At 37.9% G+C, this 26,175-nt stretch overlaps 1 protein-coding gene across 5 annotated transcripts in view; it reads left to right on the forward strand.

Moving 5' to 3' along the window:
* The window catches only part of AUTS2 (activator of transcription and developmental regulator AUTS2), a gene marked incomplete at its 3' end in the record, with an annotated part of 1,120,631 nt that overhangs the window by 496,798 nt on the left and 597,658 nt on the right, over positions 1-26,175 (forward strand). For all 5 annotated transcript variants that reach the window (XM_082857497.1, XM_082857498.1, XM_082857501.1 and 2 more), the window contains exon 4: positions 13,986-14,021. In XM_082857497.1, the coding sequence (XP_082713623.1) occupies positions 13,986-14,021 (36 nt within the window). The remainder of the gene's footprint in view (positions 1-13,985; positions 14,022-26,175) is intronic.

Raw genomic sequence — 26,175 nt, forward strand, 5'->3', positions numbered from 1 at the left:
TCGCATTAAAAAAATAGATTACAAAAGGAAGTGATAATACTTTTAATATCAGTGTTACAAATGAAAGAAGTAGTCTGGCAGTGCTACAACTGGGAGATAACATATTTAACTATGGGCTTTTTGTCATTTCTTCATGCATGAGCTTGGTTAACAACCTTTTCTATTATTATTATTTTTTTATTTTATTCCTGCTGGAAGGGATGACTAACCAGCCACTTAAAGAGAAGGAATTAAATTTCCTTACTGATGTCTGGAGGAAAAACCCTCATGAGCACACACCATACCTCTTAAGGAGGTCTGTCAGCCTTCTAGACCTGGCTCTAACCACTCTCCAGCCTCCTGTGCACCAGGCTGAGAACCATCTGGCCCTCTTTGGGCCCTCTTGCATTCTTCCCTAATGTGTTATATAACAGGATTCTTGACCCATCTTTGCACCTGAGGGCAACATTTTAAAACTTTCTTTTAAAATAGAACAAGTAGGGAGCAATTATTATTAGTGATAACTGAGAAAGGAACATTAACATATTGAGACAGTACTCTTTTTTTCCACAATTTTTTTGGTTTATTTGCAAAAGAATTTATTATTAGCTGAAGAAAATAATTCCACTTTTGATAAAAAAATAATTTGGATAGCCATTGAAGAACATTCTCAGAAATAATACCATTTTCCCTTTTGTGATTAGCATACTCAATTTGGGAAATTTTGTTTTTCTCTTCCCTTCCATTCTCTTCTCTTCTCTTCTTTTCCCCTCTCCCTCTCTCCTCCCTGCCATCCTTCTTCCCTCCCTCCCTTCCTTCTTCCCAGCTATAGATTACCCTTCAGTCACCACAGGTGGTGACTTCAGGATTCTAAGCATCTTTCTTTTTTCTTTTTAAATTGAGTTATAATTAATATACAGTATTACATTAGTTTCAGGTGTACAACATAGTGATCCAGTATTTTTATACATTATGAAATGATGACCACAATAATCTAGTTTTCATCCATCACCATACGAATTTGTTACGGTGTCATTGACTATATTCCCTATCTGCACATTACATCCCCGTGATGTATTTGTCTTATAACTGGAAGTCTGTTCCTCTTAATTCCCTTCACTGATCTTGTCTGCCCAGCACCCCCCCACAGCCACCTCCCTCCTCTTTGGCAACCACTGGTTTGTTCTCCATATCTATGAGTCTGTTTCTGTTCTGTTTTGTTTGTTCATTTGTTTTGTAGATTTCACATATAAGTGAAATCATATGGTACTCATTTTTCTCTGTCTGACTTATTTCATTTAGCATGACACCCTCCCATCCGTTCATGCTGCTGCCAGTGACTAGAATTCATTCTTTTTTATAGCTGAGAAATCTTCCATTGTGTGTGTGTGTCTGTGGATCACATCTTCTGTATTCATATATCTGTTGATGAACATTTAGGTTGCTTCCATATCTTAGCTGTTGTATATAGTGCTGCAATGAATGTTAGCGGTACATAGATGTTTTTGAATTAGTGTTTTTTTTTCTTTGGATAAATACCCAGAAGTAGAGTGCTGGATCATATGGTAGTTCTATTTTTAGTTTTTTGAGGGATCTCCATACTGTTTTCCATAGCAGCTGCACAAATTTACATTCCCACCAGTAGTGCACAGTGCTTCCCTTTTCTCCACATTCTCACCAACACTTGTTTCTTGTCTTTTTGAGAATAGCCATTCTGACAAGTATGAGGTGGTATCTCATTGTGGTTTTGATTTGCATGTCCCTGATGATTAGTGATGTTAAGCATGTTTCATGTGCCTGTTGGCCATCTGTATGTCTTCTTTGGGAAATGTCTATTTAGATCCTCTGCCTATTTTTTAATCAGGTTGGTAATTGTTTTGATATTGAGTTATATGAGTTCTTTATACATTTTGGATGCCAATCCCTTATCAGATACATCATTTGCAAATATCTTCTCCCATTCAGTAGGTTACCTTTTTGTTTTGTTGATAGTTTCCTTCACTGTGCAAAAAGCTTTTTAGTTTGATGTAGTCCCATTTGTTTATTTTTGCTTTTTTTTGTTGTCCTTGCCTGAGGAGGTATGTCCAAAAAAAAAAAAAATGCTAAGACTAATGTCAAAGAGATTACCACCTGTGTTTTCTTCTAGGAATGTTACGGTTTCAGGTGTTATATTTAAGTTTTTAATCCATTCTGAGTTTATTTTTCTATACAGTGTGAGAAAGTGGTGCAGTTTCATTCTTTTGCATGTTGCTGTCCCGTTTTCCTAACACAATTTATTAAAGAAACTGTCTTTTTCCTATCATATATTCTTGCCTCCTTTGTCATAGATTAAATGACCATATGAGTGTGGATTTATTTCTGGAATCTCTGTTCCATTGACCCATGTGTCTGTTTTTGTGCTAGTACCATACTGTGTTGATTACTGTAGCTTTGTAGTATACTTTCAAGTCTGGGGGCATGATACCTTCAGCTTTGTTCTTCTTTCTCAGTATAGGTGTATAGACCAATAGAATAGAATTGAGAGTTCATAAATAAACCCATATATCTATGGCCAAGTAATTTTTGTTGTTATTGTTGTTTTTTGTGGTATGTGGGCCTCTCACTGTTGTGGCCTCTTCCGCTGCGGAGCACAGGCTCTGGACGTGTAGACTCAGCGGCCATGGCTCACGGGCCCAGCCGCTCCACGGTATGTGGGATCCTCCCGGACCGGGGCACGAACCCATGTCCCCTGCATCGGCAAGCGGACTCTCAACCACTGCGCCACCAGGGAAGCCCTGGCCAAGTAATTTTTGACACAAGTTTTACATCCATTCAATTGGGAAAGAATTTTCTCTTCAACAGGTGGTGCTGGGACAACTGGTTTTTCCCATGCAAAAGAATGAAGTTGGGCCCCTACATCACACCATGTACAAAAATTAACTCAAAATGAATAAATGACCTAAGTATAAGAGCTAAAGCCATAGAATTCTTAGAAGAAAACATGTGGGCAAATCTTCATGACCTTGAATTTGGCAGTGGATTTTTAGATGTGACATCAAAAGCACAAGCAACAAAAGAGAAAATACATATGTTGGACTTCATCAAAATTAAATACTTTTGTGCATCAATGGGCATTATCAAGAAAGTGAAAAGAAAAGCTACAGAATGGGAGAAAAATATTTGAAAATCATATAACTGATAAGTGTTTAATATCCAGGATATGTAAAAAGCTCCTCAACTCAAGAACAAAAAGATAAACAACAGAATTCAAAAATGGGCAAAGGGCTTGAATTGACATTTATGCAAAGAAGATATACCAATGACCAATAAGCGCATGAAACATGCTCATCATTATAGTCCTTAGGGAAATGCAAACCAAAACCATAATGAGATATCACTTCACAGCTACTAGGATAGTTACAATTTTAAAGAATGGAAAATAACAAGTTGGCATGAATATAGAGAAATTGAAGCCCTTGTACATGCTGGTGGGAATGTAAAATGTTGCAGCCACTGTGGAAAACAGCTTGGCAGTTCCTCAGAAAGCTAAACAGAGAATTACCATACACCTCACCAATTCCAATTTTAGGTATATACCCAAACACCAGGTACTTAAAGAGATACTTATATGGCAGTTTTCATTGTAGTATCATTTATAATAACCAAAAAATAGAAACATCCCAAGTGTCCATCAGCAGGTGAATGGATGAACAAAAAGTGGCATATATGGACACTAGAATATTAGCCATAAAAAGGAATTAAGTTCAAACCTTGAAAACATTATGCTAAGTGAAATAATCTAGACATTAAAGGATAAATATTGTCTGATTCCACTTACATGAGGTATCGAGACTATATCAAGAATATGCAAATTCCTAGAGACAGAAAGTAGAAAGGGAGTTACCAGGGACTAGTGGTAGGGGTGGGGGACTGTGAGAGATGGGAGTTATTGTTTAAGCGTAACAGAATTTTTGTTTGTGATGATGAAATAGTCTTGGAAATAGTTTTGATGATTGCATAGCATTGTGAATGTAATTAATGCCACTGAATTGTATACTTAAAATGGTTAAAATGTTAACCTTATTGTATATATATATTTATTTTACCATAATAAAAAATTTGAAAAATATTAGAGCTGTAACAATCTTGCCAATCTCGTGTCAAGCCAATCTGTGATCTACTTTGAGTTTATATTGCTTATCATTAAAATTCATATTTCTTGCAACACTATTAAAAGATTAAAGAAGGAGAAATGACACACATAAAAAAAAGGAAAGGAAGAAAAAGAAGTAGTTGGCTTTTAGTGAGTTGTTTCAAAATCTCCAGTCACTATTTCCTGCACGTGAGCAGTTGTGAGGTTGCAGAGTCTTACCTCAGGGCCAATGCAATCTAAAATCTTCTGAGATGAAAGCCTTTGACAAGTCAAGCCACAAAACGACTCTTTTGGATATCAGGGCAACATCTACCCACACAATATTTTAAAGAATAAAGATGCTTCCATTTTTTCTTAAAAGAGAATTAGTAATTAATTACTTTAATGACTATCAGAAAATGAGGAGGTGGAATTTGTTAAAATATCTCCATGTCTCTCATCACCATGCTTGTGCTTTCATTACTTTCTTGAACATATGGAAAATAGTTATTATTAACCATTTTAATGCCCTTAATCTACTAATTGTGTCATTTCTGAGTCTGTTTCTATTGATTGGTTTTTCTCCTCCTTATGGATTGTATTTTTCTGGCTTTTTTGCATGCCTGACACTTTTTTTGGGGGGATGCCAAATATTGTGAATTTTTTTTTGTTAAGTGCTGGGTATTTTGGGTTTCCATAAATATTCTTAAGCTTTATTCTGGGCTACTATTATGCCACTTGGAAATAATATTTTGATTTTTTTCTGAGGTTTATATTTATGCTTTTCTGGGTGGAACATTCAGAACAGCCTTTAGCCTAAAGCTCATTTTTCCCCAGTACTGAATACTCTGCCTAATTCCTGATGTGTTACAAGGTTTCTCCACTCTGGCTGGTGGGAATACCAGTTGTTCCCTGCCCGCTGTGACTCTGGCATTCGTTCTACCTGCTCCTTTTCAGTGGTCATTTCCCTTGCCTTGGGTACTTTTCACCCACAGATGTGCTGATATGGACTCAGGTGAAGATGGGAGGGAAGCCTTCTGCAGGTTTCCTGATTCTCTCACTGTGAGCCTCTCTTTTCTCCCATCCTCTGCTTTGCAAATTACAGCTGACTTGGCTTCCTCTTACTATCAACTCTGTCTTCTCAACTTAGGGATGCTTCTGGGATCCACCTGGGTTACCCCCAACCACCCGACTATGGCATGAAAACTCTCTTCAGACAGCAAGCTGGGGCAACTGTAAAATTTATTTCATTTGCTTTCTGTCTCTCTAAGATCACAGCACTGCCTATTGCCCAACTTCTAAAAAACCTTTTTTTCCCACACATTTTGTCTAGTTTTTTAGTTGCTTAAGGTGTTAGACTGAATTTGATCCCTGTTAGTCCAGGTTGCCCACTCTGGATTTTCAGCTGAGATAAAACTCCCTTTAAGTCTTCCACTCACTTTAGTGATATTTTTAGGAGCTGTGGCAGTTAAGACTTACTCTCAAGTGCAGCTAATCAAGATTACTGTATTATTCCAGCTTTTTTTTTTTTTTTTTTTTTTTTTAAACTGGACAGGCAAAAAGAGTAAGAATGAAGAATTCCAGTGTGGCTGGAGAATTTGACTCATGGGTGAAGCTTAAAACCAAATGTGCTTGGTTTTTCTAAATTACATATCCCCAAACTACATTGCCAGGAGGGAATAATAGTTTACGAGGACTGTCACACTGATCAAGGAGACATAGTAACTTGTTTAGATTAGTCACTAAGGAAAAAGTTAAGGGAAATAATTGAATATGTAAATATTCATAGTGAGTTATTCAAGGGGGAAAATATTGCTTCTGACTTATACAGAATTTTGTAAGTGAGGAAGTTTTCAAAACTCAGGGCCTAAACTTAGTAAATAAAAGCCTCAAATTTTGAAGTGATCATAGGCATTCATTACAAACACACCAAGTTCTAACAGCTATTTTGCTATTTATTATCCATGTGACCTTGAGCAAAAAACTTGATCTTTCCAAGCCTTGGTTTCTTTACCTGTGAAATGGGGGTCGTTTCATCTACCTTGTTAGGTTTCTTTTAAAAGATTACCTGGTACTGTGTGTTTGAATCACGTAACCGTTCTTGGCATACCCAGTGTGCTCATAAGTATTTATTCCCTTTCTTTCTGCATCAAATTTACACCTACCTTAGGAGCCTTCTCTACCCTTTCTGATTTGAATTCCCTTGCAGTGGTCAATTCGACAAGATCTGCTTATCTCAATCATGACAAGCACCGTTCTTCCTCCCAAATAAAATCCTCATTATTCTATGTCTCCTTACCTATTTTTCTCAAACTTGAACTCCCTCTCTTATTTCCTTGTCTCCGTATTGGATCCCAGAGCTAGTGCCTTCAAAATCGAGCCCTGTCCCTTCCTCTGTCTTACTTATCCTGGTTACTTCGTCACTCTGCTTTATTTGCTGACTTTATTTCTGAAGAGGCCTTTGGCTATGATTATCCTCTCCTTGACATGACTGATGCTTCAGATGCCCTCATCATTTCTTACACGGATGATTCCCGTGGCCTCTCAGTGATGTAATCTGACGCATCTCTGTTTCCTTTGCCCTGTACTCGATAAAGCTTCCACAGTTGTTTATCTAAGAGTCAGAGCTCACTATTAAACTTTCTTCTTTAAGATCCTTTGCAGGCACGCTCCTGAGGTTATAAGCGGAGCCCTCCACTAGGACATATGAAGCTACCTCTTCATCCTCCCTCTCTCCCTCTACTTCCCAATGGTTTCTACCTATACTTGTTCCTTCTGGACCGCTTTTTTTTTTTTTTTTTTTTCTTAAATAATATAAACTTTCAAAATTTCCTATTTTTGTTTCTTTTGTCTCCTTTTTTTTTTTTCTCTCTTTTCCTTCTGCAGTTCCTATGTCACTTCCTCTAGCAAACTCTTCCTACCACCCTGTGGAAGTAAACATTTTTAATGCTTTATTCAGATAACTACCTGTATGTGACTCTACTGTCTCTCTGAAAGAATTTTGGGTCAGGATTTTAATTATGAAAAGGCAGACACATATTTCATACTTTTAAAACTTTCAAGATGTTGAAGGAATTGAAGCATTTCAGAAATTAGGTGAAAAGGGATTGAATTCTAGTAAGTATTGTGCTGCACAGTTCTCTAATATTATTTTTCTGTAGCTCTTTAGTCCATTTAGTATCACAGTTGAGGCGTTTCTTCTGCTGCTTCTTGAGACACCCCTTCTACCTCGAATCTCCCAAGTTTGGGGGGTTTTATTGATTTATCTATGCCACTGTGCCATTATCCATCCATCTATGCAGGCATCTTTCCTAGCCTCCTTTTCCTCACCTAACACCCAAACATTTATTGTTAGGTTTACTAGTTACTGTTAAGGAAGAAGTAGACAAAGGACACACCATCAATGAACTTCCCTTTATTTAAGAAGAAAATCTAATCCAGACCTGTGACAGACTCTTGATATTCTGTTTCTCCTTTCTTTTCTTTTTCTGTTTTTGCCATATTTTCATTTTCCCTACCAGTTTGTTTATGCCTTTTGCCTTTCCTGTATCATGTTTTTATGTGTTTTCTTGGATAGTCAGTGTTTTGATTGTCCAGAAATATTTATCAAATACCTTTTAAGTGTCAGGTATAGTTCTGGGCACTTGAGATTGACTGGTGAACAAGATGAAGCCTCTGCCCTTGTGAAGCTTCTACTCTATTGAGGGAGGCAAGTAGAAAATCTGTGAGCAAATGATGACATTGTTTTTGATGCATAATACATTTTGTGAAGTAAACTAAACAGTAGTGGGGGGTGGCAGGGTGTGTGCTGCCACTTTAACTGGAGTGATTGGATTAGTCCTTTCTTTTTTTTTTTTTTAATATTTATTTATTTATATGGTTGCACCGGGTCTTAGTTGTGGCTCACGGGCTCTTTAGTTGCGGCACGCAAACTCTTAGTTGCGGCATGCATGTGGGATCTAGTTCCTTGACCAGGGATTGAATCTGGGCCCTCTGCATTGGGAGCGCAGACTCTTATCCACTGTGCCACCAGGGAAGTCCCTGGATTAGTCCTTTCTGTTTTGGTGATTTTTGAACTGAAGTCTGAATGACGAAAGGAAGGAAGAACATCTAGGCAACAGGAATGACAAGGTCATGACCCTGAGTCAGGACATATTTAAGGGGAAGAAAAAAGTCCAGTGTGGCTAGAGCAGAGTGAATGAACACAGGGGCTGGTCACATAATATCTTCTAGCTCATGGTAAGCAGGCTAAGTACTGTATTAGTTTCCTGGGTGGCTGTAATGCATGACCACAAGCCAGGGAGCTTAAAACAACAGAAATCTATTATCTCATAGTTTGTAAGGCTAGAAGTCCAACATTAAGGTGTCAGCAGGGCCATGATTTCTCTGAAGTCTGCAGAAAGGAGTCTTTCCTGTCTTCTCCCAGCTTCTGTTGGCTTCTCACAATCATTGGTGTTCCTTGGCTTATAATGACATCACTTCGATGTGTGCTTCTCTTCAAATGGGCTTCTACTCTATTTGTAGCTCTTTATGTCTTCTCTTCTTATAAGGAGAGCAGTCATTGGATTTAGGGCCCACCTTAATCCAGTATGACCTCAACTTAATTACATCTGCAAAGTCCCTGTTTCCAAACAAGGTCATATCAGTCAGGGTTCTCAAGAGAAACAGAGCCAAAAGGATGTATAGACATATACAGTTATGGAGGCTGACAAGTCTCAAAATGTGTAGTCAGCAAGCTGGACTCCTAGGAGAGCTGATGGTTAGATCCAGTCTGAGTCCAAAAGTCTGAACAAACCCTAAAGACGAGAAGGATTGACACCCAGGAAAAGTCTGTGTTTCAGTTTGAGTCTAAAAGCGGGAAAAAACTGTTGTCCCAGCTTGAAGGCTGAGACAGACAGAGGAATTCCCTCTTATTCTGAGTATGGTCATCCCTTTTGTCCTATTAAACTAACTGGATGAGGCCCACCCTAGGGATGGCTTTACTCAGCCTGTTGATTTAAATGTTAAACTCATCCCAAAACACCCTCATGGTAACACCCAGAATAATGTTCGAGCAACTATCTGGGTACCCAGTGGCCTAGCCAAGCTGACGCATAAAATTAACCCTCACAATCACATTTTGAGGTTCCAAGCGGGCCCTATAATTTTAGGGGAACACTGTTTAACCCACTATATACGTTAGTATTTAAAAAGCCTCTCAAAGATGTTAGAAGGAATTGTTGTTAACAATTTTTCCTTTACAATGTTTACTTTTCCTTTTATATGAAGAAATGCAGGTAAACATGAACACAAGGGTGAAATTAGGGAAGGGAGTTGGAAGGCTGTTGAATATAGATGAGAGCTGATAACAGTTGGAGATGGGCTATAACAGAGGGTTGAAAATTGAATTTGGAAGTGACCATTTCCACACCTGATGCTTTTTTCAAGTTGTGCCCCATTTTTACTTCCACTAGTAGCTCATTTCTCCATTTAAATATAGTTTGCATCTTTGTAAGTTATTAGTAATCTTACCTCCAAGGCACATTTCTTAGGATTAAGATTTTAGGTTCTTTAAATTGTCATTGCTTTCTAAACCACTACAGAAAGTAATTGAGCTTGTCTTGTGACCTTTGTAAGAAACATAGTTGGCCAAGTGATTCTTAGCATGATCCTTCTGCTTTTTACTCCCAAGAGAGAAAAGCATAACATGGAGGTGGGTAGGCAGGGATGTCAGACACAAATGATGATTTGGAAGAATTTTAAATTATTCTATTTAAATTAGCCCTAGGGTCAGAGCATGCATTTTCCTCTCGGGGTGGAATGCACATCTGTCCCATACTTAGGGAGCCTTAATAGTAGCCATGGCCTCTTTGTGTAGATCTCTGATGAATGGAGTACATCTATTTTGGATGGATAATCGATTTGTGAAATCCCTTGTTGTAGGTAAGCTGTTAAAACAGAAATGTTAACTTCATGAGTTTAATGCGTAGCTTCAATGATGAGTCAATGACAGAGATGGATAGAGTCTGGTGGGGGGGCAGTGAGAAGAGTAGAATGAGCATTTAATGAATATCCACTTGCAGACTTGAATGTTAGCAGCAACATTCTCCTTCCTGGAAAATGTCTTTCAACTGTGCATCCCATTACTATTCCTGCAGCCCATGTAGCTTGGAGATTGAGGCAGAGTGTGTTTGTAAGAAAGCTCTCCTTTGCCATGTAATAGACTGAGGTGGGTAATTTGCAGAGATTGCTGGAGCAGTGGTCAAATCTGAAAAAAACAAAACAAAACAAACCCAGAATGAAAAGACCATGTTAAACAGGAGCTAGCTTATAATGAGCCCGGAAATCACATATCACATAGCCAGCTGGCTGGAATTTCTTCATGTTCTTGTCTTCTCATGCAGACTGCTAAATACATTCTCATACTCTATTTTCTCAGTCTCTCTATACCTCTCATTTCTACCTAATACATTGAAAATATGAATGAATTGGCAACTCTACCACTTGAAGAAATAAGAATGAAGCCTTTTTCATTATTCAGCAGACATAGTTGCCTAAACATGTGGGCATATGGTATTATTTCAAATGCTTTTGAATCCAAGGATGCTTTCATTTATTGCATTTTTTAAAAAAATCTCCTTTTAGTTTTTCAGCCCTCATTTTGACTCATAGCCTTTTTTAGATTCTATGACCACTTTTGCTATATGGTTTGGACAGAGTATGCCTTCTCTCTCCAAGCAAGAAAAATGGAAGACCCTTCCTCTCATTATAAATTGGGGAAACACAGAAAGTTAAAATCAGCTTGATTCCATGAAATGGTTCAGTGGTCAGGGCATCACCACCTGTCTGCTTTCCTAAGCCTTTACCTCTTGGTGTCTGTCTCTTCTTCTATAACGTGAGAAAACAGTAACAATCCCTAGATGCACATCTGTAAGCAACTGGCTAACATAATACATTTCTAACAATAAAAAAACTGTTTTAAAATATTTAATTCTTGTAGCATAATCTGTTGTTGCCCGTGGTTTAAGGTGTTCATGGATTTTGTGACTCGGAAAAATGTTAAAGCTATCAAATATTGCCAGCTATATTTAGATACAGACTTAGATTAGGTATATATGGCCGAGGCTCTTCTGGGCCTTTTGGATAGCAGGGCCTCAGGGACGTGATATGTGTCCTGAGCTATCAGTGAAACCCTGACTTCTGCCTGTTGCTGTCTCAGAACTTCTGTTATACCTTTGTGTATGAGGGTGGAGGTCCTGCTGGTGACCAGGAATAGCGTCCCACTAAATACAGGGCCGTAGCAGATTCTTGGGCTTATAGAACTGGACAAGGAGAAATCTCTTTATTTCAGAGATATTTCTGTTCAAATTCTCCAGCGATGATTAAAGGGAGTTGGCAACTGGCCAAGAAAAATGTGATGGGGAAGAGAGTTAGAGGGAAGGAAATGTCAATGCCGTGGACATTTGGCAAAGTAGATTAGAAGGGTTTTTCCACGAAGTTTTCTGCCAGGTCCAGAAATTGTAACTTAATGCCACAAATCTTTTTCTATTTAAAAAAAAAAAGGTGAGTCCAGTGGGTTGGTAAATGTGGGTAGCCTTTGACTCTAAGGTTCTTTATGCTTTCTAGCAAATGCTGAAACTCCAGCAGACCTTTAATGTACACGAGGATCTAGTGTCTGTGTTCCTTCATGTGTGTGTCTGTGTTCGTGCATGTGTGTGTGGGGGGGTGTTATAAGGCAGGGTGCTTAAATGCTTTGTTGCATTATGTTAATTCCTCGGCAGTGCAATCAAATTCATGTCGTAATTAAAGCTGTCAGTTGGAAGGCAAGCCAATCGCCACGAAAACACAGCATAACAAATGAAGTGAAATGATTCTGCGTGTAGCTATACAATGCTTCGCCAGGCATGAAATTAAATAAGTAATTTGATGTTGACATCAGAAATTGAAATGATACCCACTGTTCCCTCATTCAGTCAGACCTGCATAAACAATAGGCAGAACAAATATGCACAACAAAGCCATCCTCTCCACCCAGCTCCCTGAGTAATGTACAATATATATGCAAAATGAGTAGAACAGAGCTTCCCGAGACCAGAAGGATGTCATTTTCTTTGGTATACAATAAGATGATACGTATGTGGGGGTGGGGAGGTGGGTTTGAAGAGGCCCTTCTGCTTCTTGGATAAAATGCATTTGCAGAAAGGGGGAAAAATACCAAAATTAACAAATCCCATGCTCTCTCTCTCCGAGAAATTCACCCTAAAGTGAATTTACCTCCCTGGGGCATGACTCCAGGCTAGTGGAGATCTAACTTGGCTTTTGCCTTCCTCTGTTCCAGGGAGGGGTGTAGGTGCCGAAAACAGGTGATGCTGTCACATGGCTAATCACTGCTGAGAAGCTGTCTCCATGACTACTGTGCATATCCCTACATACTGTTTACGGGATCAAGAATGAAACAGGATTTTTGAAAATCAAGTCCAGTGTACAGGATCACACATCAGCGTTCTTTATTCCCCTGAGCCTGTCTGGAGCACTGAGGGGAAGAAAGTTTTGCTTTGGGAGCTGCATTTAGGAGCTTACTGTCCTTGTTGGATGCGGATGCTGTTTGTACTTACAGCACTATTATTTCCTTCTCAAAGCCAGTGTAAAATTAAGAATCACATCTACCGTAGTTTTGGAGGTATTAAATTCACCTGAGCCCCACTCCCATACAATCCATTCATTCATTCATTCATTTATACATTAATTCAACAAATACTTATTAACTGCATCCTGTGTGCAAGGCATTGAGCTAAGCTCTGGGGAAGCCATGATGAGTCAAGCAGATGGTCCCTGCTACCTGTGGTTTGCAGAGTAGGGACAAGACATTTCGGTGGAACAGTTAGAGGTTACCTAAGTAACTGTTGCATCACCGTGGAAGTCCGGTCCCTCCATGGAATGTGTAACAGCCGACCCAAGCTAGGCAGGGAGAGGCCTTGCTGGTGCAAGGATGCTTAGCTGAGACCTGAGGGCTGCCTCAGTGCTCATGTTCTTTTTGTTTCAAACTTATTTGGGGCCTCTCTTGTTCATAAAGAGGACACTAAAAATTAAAGAATTTGTAATGAGAGATTTTAGGAAAAAATAAACAAACATACAAAAACAGACAAGTTTAAAGCACAAACCAAGTTCTTTTTGGGGGGTCTCTTTCCCCTAAGAAGTGATACCGCACGTACCTTTCAGCATCACTGTTCTTTAGTTCCCTGTGTGTGAGAACTATGGAACCCTAAATTGATAATTTTTGTTACTAAAACCTTTAGAAAAATGGTGCTTTTCACTACTTCCCTTTACCCACACATTCTTTGCATTTTAGTCTACTAATTATGTTTACAAAATGTCTCATTTTTGAAAAGAACTCTGTGTGTACTAACTGGTGCCTTGAGGGGATAAACTGGCAAGTAGGTCACACACTGGAAAAGTCATCCAAACCCACTGGGCTTTTTATTTTCAAGTCAGTCTGGGCTTTTTCCTCTTGCCTGCCCCTTTGCGGCCACAAAACTGAATAGCTTGAGACCAGGGCATTGAATGTCAGCAAGTCAGGGAGGGAGGCTGATGCGTGTCTGTTTAGTCTCAGTGCAGGGCGAAATGCCATCATTAATTCATTACCCAGCTGCCTGTCAAATAAATTGGCAATTACATCCACCGCAGAATCTTGGAATTCAGTAAATAGCACGTTAGCATCTCTGAGTTGCTGAGAGATGTAAAGGGGAAAATTAAGCAACACGGTGTTTGTATCAGTAGCAGATGACAAGGGGCCGCGTATACAGGCAATGTGGTGTAGTGATGAAAAGCCTGCGAAGGACTGGTAATGAGCTGTGTGGATTGGAATGTGTTAAAAACCATTGCTGATTTTCCACTTTGTCTTTATGCTTTCTTGCAGAGTTCAGCTCCTTCCAGCTTGGGAACAGGCTACTTCGTAAGTTTATCTCAACTTCCACATGTGTGCCTCGTATTGGCGTTGATGTACTTGTATAATGTATGCTCATTAGGATGTGAAAAAAATCCAAGAAATTCCCTCTCAGTCCTAAAGAGCAGACTGATGTCCATCCTTTTACTAAGAGTTGTTTCACTTTTAAAATACATAACCTGCTGGGCTCTAGGGATCACAAGTCAGTCTGTGATGTGGGCCTGGTTCCCAGCACCCAGAACATTTGCTCCTTACCTGGCAGTGTACGGGGGATACAGGGAAACGTGACTGCCTCGTGCCACCTTTCCTACAAAATGGTGTTTTTAGTGAGAAGTGTCGTGTGGTGGACAGAGTTCAATTTATGCATTGAGGTGTATATTCATTTTAAGATCTCTTGAAGAACTTCCCCACATATACGATGAATTGCCACTTTTTAATTTTGATGAGAGGTGGTGTTTTAATGGATGTTTTCCCTCACAGTCTGAGTAGGTGGCCTTCAGATTATTTTTTCTTCAATCATTAAACTCCTCATTTTATCAAATATAGATGTATTATTTCATTTCAAGACCTTATTTCTGTCCTTTGAGAAGGGTGTGGATGGTGACATACCTCAGGACTTATCACAATATTTCTCATTTATAAAGAAATTGTCACTTCATTTCTTTTATCTGTAGCTAAATTACCCTTCTTGGATTCAGTAATACTTTTCAAGATATAAATAAAAGAGAATTACAAATAGACATTATTTACACAACAGGATAACATGCCAGTGTAGACATTTGTTGTAGTATTTAAAGGAATTTAAGGAATTTAAAGGAATATGATTTATGTTCCAAATGACGAACACTGATACTCTAATATCTGCTCAGCATTTTCTGAGAAATAATGAAATCATGAAAATGAAGTGGAAAATAATTACTGATTCAGTTTCATTGCCTTTAAATTTCTTCCCTCTAAAATGCTAATTACTCTGGTTTTCTTCTGCCCATTTGTCTCCATACATTTATGTTAAATTCATGAAAACAAGCATCATTTCATTGAATAATAAGTCTTTTCCAAGCTTGGAAGAAGTGGCATTTTCTAAATGTTGATTTTTTTTTTTTGTCTTAATCTATGATATGAGGAGAAAAAGGGTAAAGTTTTTTTTGGTACCTGCTTAATACAGTCAGCACACATCATTACTCCTTATTATGGTTGAATATTCATGCTTACAGAAACAAGCAGGGTGCTGAAACAGGATCCTGCTTCAGCAGTTGAAATAACAGAAGTATTCCCATCTGCCATCTCTTCACACCAGGCTGGATGTGGGTTGAGATGTTGGAAGTAAAATCTGGAGACTGCCAATGTTTATTCTCTATCCAAAAGCTAAATTCCCCCTCTTTGCTTTCTTCAGCAGAAGAAGGCCAATGCCACTGACTCAGCCTTTGATCACTTCTAGACTGAACATTCTAGTATATATATTTTTAACTGTCCGTGTGAGCACTCTGAAAGAAGAAAGTCACCTCTAGAAGCACTGAGAATTTTATTATGCTTTTGGTCACTTATTTTTCTCTCTAATTCCAGGAATGTTTATTTTAATTCTCTAATGATAGGTTCCTGTGAATAAAGAGTCTTTGCAATTATGAATCTCAAATAAATTTTACACTTACACAATTTTGGATGAGTATAAAAGCTTTTTTCTTATTTTGGAAAAATTATTCTTAATATTACTTTGCTTATATATAAAAAATCTGTAGTATTATTAGCTTACATGAAGAAGATACATATGTTCAGATGTATGTTCAGCTCTCAACTATGACAAAAATGCTCTACTTAGAATGTGTTTCCAATAGTGAGATTATTATGTTATCAAAGTGCAAAATCCACTGATATTATTGCCAAGTCCTCATCAAAAAGTGTCTTCTCTTTCAATTTTCGTATCAACAGTATCACATGTAATACGTAATTTCAGGTACTAACTTCAGCATTGGTGAGTTTCACACTTATAAGTGGAAAATAGTATATTCACAACTTTTAGTAGTTTCAGGCCAACATATTCTTTGCTGTGTGTTTTATGATCTATGATGTCATAACAACCTTTACTTAAGTCTGTAATGAAGGTTCAGCATCAGGTAAGTAGAATGGTGATATTTCAACTTTAATCCTCTTCAGCATCTCTTTGAAGTGGGGACGGAGGCAAATCACCTGCAGAGTCAAAGAGCTATTAATGCAATTGAACCATAATGTGAATTCTGGTATAAGAAAACTGAAGGTACTCACTTCTTGAGTTTAACAGCCTCGAACTGTTTTCTTAAATACTCTCCCTTGCCCCAACGTTACTCTAACTTCAGAGTCTTCCTCCATTTAGACTGTATGCTCCTGTAGAGCTTTTAGTGAACTAAGGTAAAATGCTGATCATTGTGTGTGCTAATAAAATAGACGCCCGCCTACCTATATGCACGTGCATGTGTATGTGTACACACACACACGTGTGTGTACCTTATCCACAGCCAGTATATTTTACTTTCTTTCCATTCTTTTCATTTATCAGTTGTGGTAAGTTAAAGGGTTTTAAGAAGAAACCTTTGTTTTTGATTTAGTTGTATTTGTTTATATCTCCTTGGTTTTGTGTTCCAAAGATGTCTGCTTAGGTCTGTCACTTTTCCAATCCATTTATAAGCTGAAGATTTGAGAAATGAGAACAGCAGCTAAAATCAGTATTTACATAAGCATATTGCAAAGAATTCTTAAAGTAGACAAAATAGAGAAGGATTGGAACAAACTTTTCACATTTTTGGGAGCTTTGAATAATGTGGGTGTTATATACACAGAGAGACACACATATATATTCATTACATACTCATGCCCAGCTCATATTCTAAATATAAATGGAAGTATAGACTAGTTGGAATCTATTTGCTTTTTTATTTTTTTGGCGAGAGTACCAAAACTTGCTGGAATGTGTAGGATTTTCTTTTTTTTTTTTTTAAACATTGATGCAGTGAACACATTTTCTTTACTTTCTTCTTTTACATGTATTTGAAGTTTTATTATACATAGTATACAATTAAGAATTTAGAGACTGAATGATATGAAGACTACAGTGTGCCCTTGGGTGAATTATTTGATGTCTCTGAGTCTGTTTCCTCATCTTTATCTGCCTAAGAGAGTTGTGATTATTAAATAAGATATTTAATGCACGCAAAACAGCTCTCATTAATAGGAAATAATATGTATTCTCTTCCATTATTCCCACTGTAGTGTGTGATGGAATAAACTTGGCCTCATTAAGTGGTTGTGCAATGTTGTGGTGGTAGAGGATTACCACTAGAAATTCATGATAAAAAGTAAATGTTGTAATTTATAACTGTAGGATAGGAATATTTTATTCCCATTACATTCTTCTCGTAGCTTTCTCTGGAGCCTAGGATTTTGTGTTTGGTCAGCTGTATATCAGTTTACTCCGTATAGAAACATAAAACAAATATGGAATTCCTTCTCTGTGATCCTCTATGATCATGATGAGGTTGGAATGAAATATTCTGTAGGCTGTCCACATATTATGGTTGTTTAATTTGTCTATTAAAGTTATTTGTTGATTTTCTCCCTTAGACTTGAGGCATTTAAAGGCTGCTGATAGCTCTTGGGGTTGGGCTGGGAGGTTAAGAAAGACCTGTTCAGCATGTTCAAGTTTATGAGGTTGTGTCACATGCTTGTTGCTGTCTGTCACTGAAAAGTGGATGCCCCAGCCTACCCGAATGAGGCAACTGCAGGCAGTAGAGTGAGAAGACCAGTAGGAACATCTCATAGTTGCCAGAGGTCTGGTGTGTCATCACAGGAAAGATCCGGAGTCCCTCTTTACAAGCACTTGACTCCATAAGCTGGTAGTTGGGAGCTACCATTGGTGCAGCGGTAAGTTACTTGTCAGGCTGGACTTGATCCCTGGTGTTGTTTTATTTAGGTGGCAGGTCCTGCCTGCTTCTCTGGATAATTTTCAGCCTTCTTTCAGGTTTGAATTTAAGTGTCTTAGGCCCATAGTCTCAAAGAGCTTGGATCTTGCTTTTGTACACTCCAGTGATACAGAGCTTTTTCTTAATGGTTCTCAACTAATATTTTTCATCCTCCTCATTTGACTCACATCTAGTAATATACACTCTTTATCAAGGAAACCAACCCACTTCTACCTGGTGATTTAAAAAAAACTACCACATTATATAATAAAGGGGAATTGTGTAGTGGTACACATCTTAAGATGGGATTTGTGTTATTACTGTTTTCCTGGGCTGTAGAATTACTTAAGAAACAATGTTGATGGTGCTGGTAACAGGCAGTAGGTGCAAAATATTGACCTTGTGCCTTTCCATTCAAAGTTATAAGGTCATAAAGGGATTAAATTCTCTGCCCTAAGCTTTTGACTATATAAACCCTTAAAATATTTTTTTTTCTGTAAGTTTATAACTCTCAAAACTGATTGGTGGTATTTTGTATAACCATAGTTGCTTCTTTTTAAAATCTCAGAGTGGACTTTATTGTTAGGTAAGAGTCAAATGCGTTTCTTTAAAAAGATCAAACTTTCAAAAAAATGTAATTGTTTATCTAATAGACTGAGCTTTTCTTTAAACAGACACTTTCGACATTTTGTCTTTCAGTAGGTATTAAGCACCTTCTCTGGCAGGCACTGTTCTAGGTGATGGGTTATAGAAGTAAAAAACTATGGCCCCCTTCTCAGGGAATTTAGTCTTCCCTAAACCCAGATCCTTTCCTTTGTGATGCTTTTAAACATTTTGACACATTGTACTTAAATGAGAGGTTTGGGGCTGTACAGAGACCTAACATTCTTAGACTTTATAATGTTTCCATGGGTTTTAACTTAAAAGTGCAAATATATCAACCTGGCCTTGACTGCAACCCCACCCAAAGTCATCTTACTTCCCACCTGCCAGTACTTGCTAGTGATGCTGTGAGAGGGTTTTGTATCTCAAGTATTTATTCCTAACCTTTGAGTGCTTATATTTAAGGTAAATAACACTGAGTATTTTAAAGATGTCACTCAAATAAGACTCCAGCATTTATATTTATTAGTAATTAACTCTGAGTAAATGAATTATTGTCCATTACTTATTTACTGACAAGTTTCCATTTTAATGGAAATTTTTAAAATCTGAATTTCATCAGGCATCTCCAGTTATTATAGGGGACTTTTAGACCCATTGGTAAAAACTGAGTTGGAAAACAGCTCACAGATGGAGAATTCAATTGATTTTAATTGTCAGGTATGTGTTAAGTATCTATTCTTAGTTCTCAAGATAAATAAGATGTAAGCTTGGCCCTCAAGTCTAGGTTATGTAGTTGAATTTGATACAGAGCAAATTGATCAGTCCTATGAGAAATGTAAGTAGAACACTTGGGGGTATATGTTAGGGTGAGTTAATTGTAGGAGGCATAAATTGTGCAGAACTTGATGGAGACTTATATTTTCAACAGATAAAGAAAAGGTGGAACAAAGTTTGAGGCAGAGGGAGCAATGGGGAGAAAAGCACAGGGAAAGGAGTTGGGCGGGTAGGAAGGCGACGGTTTATAGGGAGACCTGAACTTAGCTTAGCGAACTGTTAAAAATGAGTCATCACACCAAGGACTGATGATTGTGATGCTTCTTTTACTTGGAATAGGAATCCCAGGAAAGAAGAGATTCTATTTCAGAAACATAATGAGTTTGGAAGTTAGCATACATAGTTAAAAATTTAATTATCTTCAATGATAGTTTCAAGATGTGGCCAAAATAACAAGAGAACAAAACATTGCCACCCAAATTTAAATTTATATTGAAACAATAATATCCTGTAAGAACTTCAGTATGTCCTGAAAATTCAGTCGTACGCCTATCACAAAATGTCTTTGAGATGTGGTTGTTGATGTAATTTCCGTAAGTGGCCCCTAACAGTTACCCAGTGAATCACCTACGCACGTTTGAAACAGCCTCAGAGGTTCCCTGTATCCAAAGTGAGCACAACGTCACTAAAATGGTTAATTATGTAATATTTAATATAAGAATTTTACTGAATATTATTTTGATTATAATAATAGAACAAAAACCTTGTAACCTATCAGTCACCTTAAAATCTAGGACATTGCTAATGATTTTGAAGCTGTCTGTGTACTATGCAGAAGCATTTGGGCAAATGAAATCAGTTGTTCTTTCTAATGGTAGTTGCCACAGTTTTGAACTGTAACATTTAAAATACTTCCCTGAACTATATTTACCTCCTAGAAAGTAACAAAACTAGACCCTACACTTAAGTAGGTGTTTCCTTAAGATTAGGAACCACAGAATTAATCTTATTTACACTGGAGGGTTGATTTATATCTGGACTAAGTATCTGCATTCCGACAGATTCTTCCGTGTGAGGCACCAATAAACTCTAATTTCAAGGGACTTAGACTAAAAATATAATTTTATTTTCCATTTCCAGTCCTTACCTTTTTAAAGTGTTTTTGATTGGTTGTTAACACTTTGATTTTGGGAATAGCATCTGTGAGCCATGAGCAACATACCCTGATTAAGTGAACATAACAAGTTAAATTTGGGTGAGCGTTTACTCATTTGAAGAATCTGTACAGTGGGATGACTCTTCTAGCTCACCCTGTGGAAATTGTCTTCTGTCTCCACACCATTGTTAGCTTCCTCATGAAGTACAAGGGGATTGAGAAATTTGGTAAATAAAATAAACAGATGTGAAAGAATCAATTGGTGTCTCCAGCTGCCACCAATCCCCCAACACTCTCATTTTCTCAACATTTCTGTGAGGGGATAGGCTAAGTATCTTTAAACATTTTCTATCTATAGGAATCTTTGTTGTTGGCTGTTGCAAACTCTAATTAGGGAGGTAAGATGAAAACCCAGGGGCTCCTCATGGATATGGGATCTAGCCCTCTGCCTGGTCTCCCTGTCTTCTCCCCGCTCCTTTTTGGCCCCTCAGATTTGGAGAAAGTAAATTGTTTTCCAAAACAAAAAATGATTTGAGGGAAAAAAAAGTTTTCACCAGCCACTGGACTAGATAGTTGCTAAAGGGCCTTTGGTTCTAATAGTCCAAGATCCGTGATTCTGTCTGCCTCACACCTAAATGTGTGCCACATGGGACCAGCCCTTTTGATAGGCTTTGCTACCTTTCTCCACTGTCCTTTGAGCCCCAGGAGTGCAAGGCCATAGTCCTACCCTTACTGCTTAATGAACACTGCTCTTAGTGTCAACATTGAAGAGTTTCCAGATTTTGATTGTGTGACCAAGTCTGCCTTTCTTTGAAATTAACAATAATGAACAGTGTTTTGTATTTGCATTATTCAGTTATGTTAGCACATAGAAATAGGCTATAAATTTATTCTGTCCCATAGCTAGTATATCCCTACTGTCATAGAGATGATGCAGTAAAGGCTTAAGCAAAGTGCATTGACAGACCCAGAGGGAGCGTACAGGTCACTGTCATGGAATTCAGAAATTAACTTTATTTATTCCCCTACACTGGCTTTAAGGGCAGTTGTCTTATCCTTGTTGGAGATTTCCAAATTACAGAAACGTTGAATTAGTTGGTATGAGCTGTATAAACTGAGCCAAGGGCCATGTCAAACCCCAAGGTTTTCTCTGACTACCCACCCAGCCTTTATTTTGATAGATTTATTAGCTGGTCTGAAGTATTTTGGACTATCAATCAGAATATTTCAGATCAAAGGACTCATTCCTTTGCTTAACTGCTTTAAAAAATATTTTTCCTGAAATTGTAAATTAAATGCCTCCCAGTCCATTGCATAAGAAACTTAGAGCTTGGTGAAATACCAAGAGTATCATTTGAAAAGAGGTTAAAAAACACAACTGGGGCTTGTTAAAAAGGAAAAGTGCTACTTTAACTCCAAGTGTCACATTTTCCTATAGTTAGCTCTAGCAGTAAACAAGAGTTATTGGAGGCTTAGATAGTTTGAGACACTTTACTTTTCTCCCAGTACTTCAGAAGCCAAACATTTAAGACGCGTTTTGCTTGTGTAAAAATGTTTACCCATTTAAAACACAGTGTCATTTTAACCAAAGCACCCGGGTGACAAGTGGTTTAGATATAGCGCAGTTAATAAACTGTCAGGTCCTGTACGCATATACTTGAAAGGACCAACACAGTTACCCAAGGATTGGCATTATAAATCACTGTTGGGACTTCCCTGGTGGCGCAGTGGTTAAGAATCCGCCTGCCAATGCAGGGGACATGGGTTCAAGCTCTGGTCTGGGAAGATCCCACATGCCGTGGAGCAACTAAGCCCGTGTGTCACAACTACTGAGGCTGCGCTCTAGAGCCCTCAAGCCACAGCTACTGAGCCCATGCTCCACAACTACTGAAGCCTGCGTGCCTAGAGCCCGTGCTCCGCAACAAAGAGAAGCCACCGCAATGAGAAGCCCGCGCACCGCAGTGAAGAGTAGCCCCCACTCGCCGCAACTAGAGAAAGCCCGTGTGCAGCAACGAAGACCCAACGCAGCCAAAAACAAATAAATAAATAAATCACTATTAACAAACCTAATTTGCTTAGCAGGCTAATGAATGATCTCTAGTTTTCTTATAGTAATTAGCTTCACTAACAGTCATGTTAAAGGGACCCACCTTATACTACACTTAATTTCTTTTCTGAAATTTTTGGTATCTGGTTTGCAGGGTACAAACAAAACAAAACAAACAAGAAAGACTATCAGTCTCTATTGATCACTGCCTGGTAATTAATCCAGATTGTAGCTCTTCTGGAGTGGAAGCATTGCCAAAGGTGATGACTGTCTATTAGGTCCTGTAAACTGTAATGTACTCACAGATTTGCAATGGAGTGGTGAAGCCAGAGAATTGCAGTGTTTCTTGTCTAAATGTGCTGCTGTGTGTAGTGGCCTCTGATTTTAAGGAGCCATTAAAGATGCAGCAAGACATAACAGCTGTGGTTCCTAGTGTACTCCAAATACTTCATGTATTCATCACATCTCAGAAAATCTTGCCGAGACCAACAAATGACTATATGTACAGCTGGAGTGCTCCAGAAGGAAACTGGGGAGAATCTGAATGATGACAAATAAGAACTCACTCAAGCCCACCGTGTGCCACATTTCTCAAGTAACTCCCCGAAGTTCTCCATTTCCATTTTAGTTTCTAAAGAAAACATTCACATTTTCCCTTTTGCAAGAGGATCCTGTCAGTAACCTACCTTTGTGGGAAACAGGCCTGACTTTGCCAAGGTAAATTAGGGCTATATCCTGTGCAGAAAGAATCATGGTAAGTTAGCATCTCAGTCCTAAACACAAAGGAGGCAAGACATTTGGTTCCCTTAGAATTTATTTAAGACACATTTAAAAAATAACTTTGTAACAGAACTAACTCTGTGCTATGAAAACCTGACTTCTCTGAACAAAAGGAGCATTAATACTAGAACATTCTGAGAAGCAAAGGAAACTAGAAAATTCAGTGTGTTCTTTTAATCAAATATTAAATCGTTAAGCATCGTGCATGACTGAATGGAAGCTTTAAGCTGCATTTGTGCAGAGGCATAATATTTTCAAGTTATTTTCATCTATTGCTAAATTGCCAGCTTTCAGTTTGTTAATTAAAATAGACTATGATTTTGACTTTATGTAGGCCTAGGGCTACAGAACCTCTGCGTAAGAAGGGACTTCAGAAATCACCTTGTGGTATCATACAGTATTTGTCTTTCTTTGACTTACCTCACTTAGCATAATGCCTTCAAGGTATATCCATGTTGTCGTGAATGGCAGAAATTCCTTCTTTCTCATGTCTGAATAATACTCCTATATATATATATATATATATATATATATATATATATATATATATAAATGGATAAAGAAGATGTGAGATCTATCTATCTATCTGTCTATCTCACATCTTCTTTATCCATTTATCCATTGAGAGATACTCGGGTTGTTTCCATATCTTGGCTGCTGTGAATAATGCTGCAGTGAACGTGGGTGTGCTGTTACCCTTTTGAGACATTGATTTCAATTCCTTTGGATATATACCCAGGAGCAGTTTTGCTAGATCATATGGTAGTTCAATTTTTAATTTTTTGAGGAACTCCCATACTGTTTTTTATAATCGCCATACCAGGTTACATTTCTGCTAACAGTGTATAAGGGTTCCCTTTTCTCCACGTCCTTGTCAGTATTTATCTCTTGTCTTTTTGATAAAAGCCATCTGAACAGATGTGAAGTGATATCTCGTTTTGATCTGCATTTCCCTGATGATTTGTAATGTTGGGCATCTTTTCATATTCATTTTTCTTTGGAAAAATCTCTATTCAGGTCCTTTGCCCATTTTTAATTAGCTTAGGTATCACTTACATGTTGAATCTTAAAAAACTGAACCTGTAAAAACTGAAAGTAGTATGAGCACAGGCTCAGTAGTTGTGGTGCACAGGCTTAGTTGCTCCGCGGCATGTGGGATCTTCCAGGACCAGGGCTCAAACCCGTGTCCCCTGCATTGACAGGTGGATTCTTAACCACTGCGCCACCAGGGAAGCCCCATATAAACTTTAGAATCAGTTTGTTGATATCCAGAAAATGTCCCGCTGGGATTTTGATTGGAATTGTGTTGAATCTATAGATCAGGTTGGGAAGAAATGACATCTTGACAATACTGAGTTTTCCTATTCATGAACATGAAATATCTCTGTATTTATTTAGTACTTGTTTGATATCTTTCATCAGAGTTTTATAGTTTTCATGATATAAATCTTGAGCATATTTTGTTAGATTCATAACTAAATATTTCACTTTGGGGTGCTTATATAAATGATAATGTGTTTTTAATTTCAAATTCCACTTGTTCATTACTGGTATATAGGAGTGTAATTGAATTTTGTAATATTAATCTTGTATCCTGCAACCTTATTCTTTTCACTTATTAGTTCTAGAAGGATTTTTTAATATTTCTTTTAGATTTTCTACATAGATGATTATTTCATTTGTGAACAAAGACGGTTGTATTTCTTCCTTCCCAGTCTGTTTACTTTTTATTTCCTTTTGTTGTCTTATTGTGTATTAGCTAGGACTTCTAATATGATGATGAAAAGGAGTGGTGAGAGGGAACATCTTTGCCTTGTTCCTGATCTTATAACAAAACTTTGCATTTCTTACCAGTATGTATGATGTTAGCTGTAGGTTTTTTGTAGATATTCTTTATCAAGGTGAGGAAGTTCCCTTTTATCCTCGCAGTATGCTGAGGGCTTTTTGTCATGAATGGGCTACGCCACCAGGGAAGCCCTTAATTCAATATCTTTTTTTTTTTGCGGTACGCGGGCCTCTCACTGCTGTGGCCTCTCCCGTTGCGGAGCACAGGCTCCGGATGCACAGGCCCAGCGGCCATGGCTCACGGGCCCAGCTGCTCCGCGGCACGTGGGATCCTCCCAGACCGGGGCACAAACCCGTGTTCCCTCCATCGGCAGGCAGACTCTCAACCACTGTGCCACCAGGGAAGCCCCTTAATTCAATATCTTTAATCAGGCCTATTCAGATTATTTATTTCTTCTTGAGTTTTGACAGAAGTGTCTTTCAAGGAATTGGTCCACTTCATCTAAGTTATCATTTGTGGCATGGAATTCTTCATTGTGTTCATTTATTATTTTCTTAATGTCCATGGGATCTGTAGTGATGTCCCCACTTTCATTCTGATATTAATATATTGTGTCTTCTCTTTTTTTTTTTCCTTAGTTAGCCTGGGTAGAGGCTTATTGATATTATTGACCTTTTCAGAGAACAAGCTTTTGATTTTATTGATCTTCTGTATTGAGTTTCTGTTTTTAATTTCATTGATTTCTACTCTAATTTTTATAATTTTTTTTCTTCTGCTTACTTGGGATTTAATTTGCTCTAATTTATCTAGTTTTCTTATGTGGAAGCATTGATTACTGATTTTAGAATGATCTTTTCTAATATATGCATTCAGTAGTATAAATTTTCTTTAAGGACTGTATTTCACAAATTTGGATGTTATATTTTTATTTTCACTTGGTTAAAAATATTTTATTTATCTTCAGATTTCTTCTTTGACCTATATGTTATTTATAAGTGTAGTATTTCCTGGAAAGGTTTTTACTTTTCAAAAGTATCACTTTCAACACCCTCACCCCTGACCAACCTAGAAACATTTGATTTGTA

Source organism: Leucopleurus acutus (assembly GCF_964270905.1).
Source record: "Leucopleurus acutus genome assembly, chromosome: 16".
NCBI classification, from domain to species: domain Eukaryota; kingdom Metazoa; phylum Chordata; class Mammalia; order Artiodactyla; family Delphinidae; genus Leucopleurus; species Leucopleurus acutus.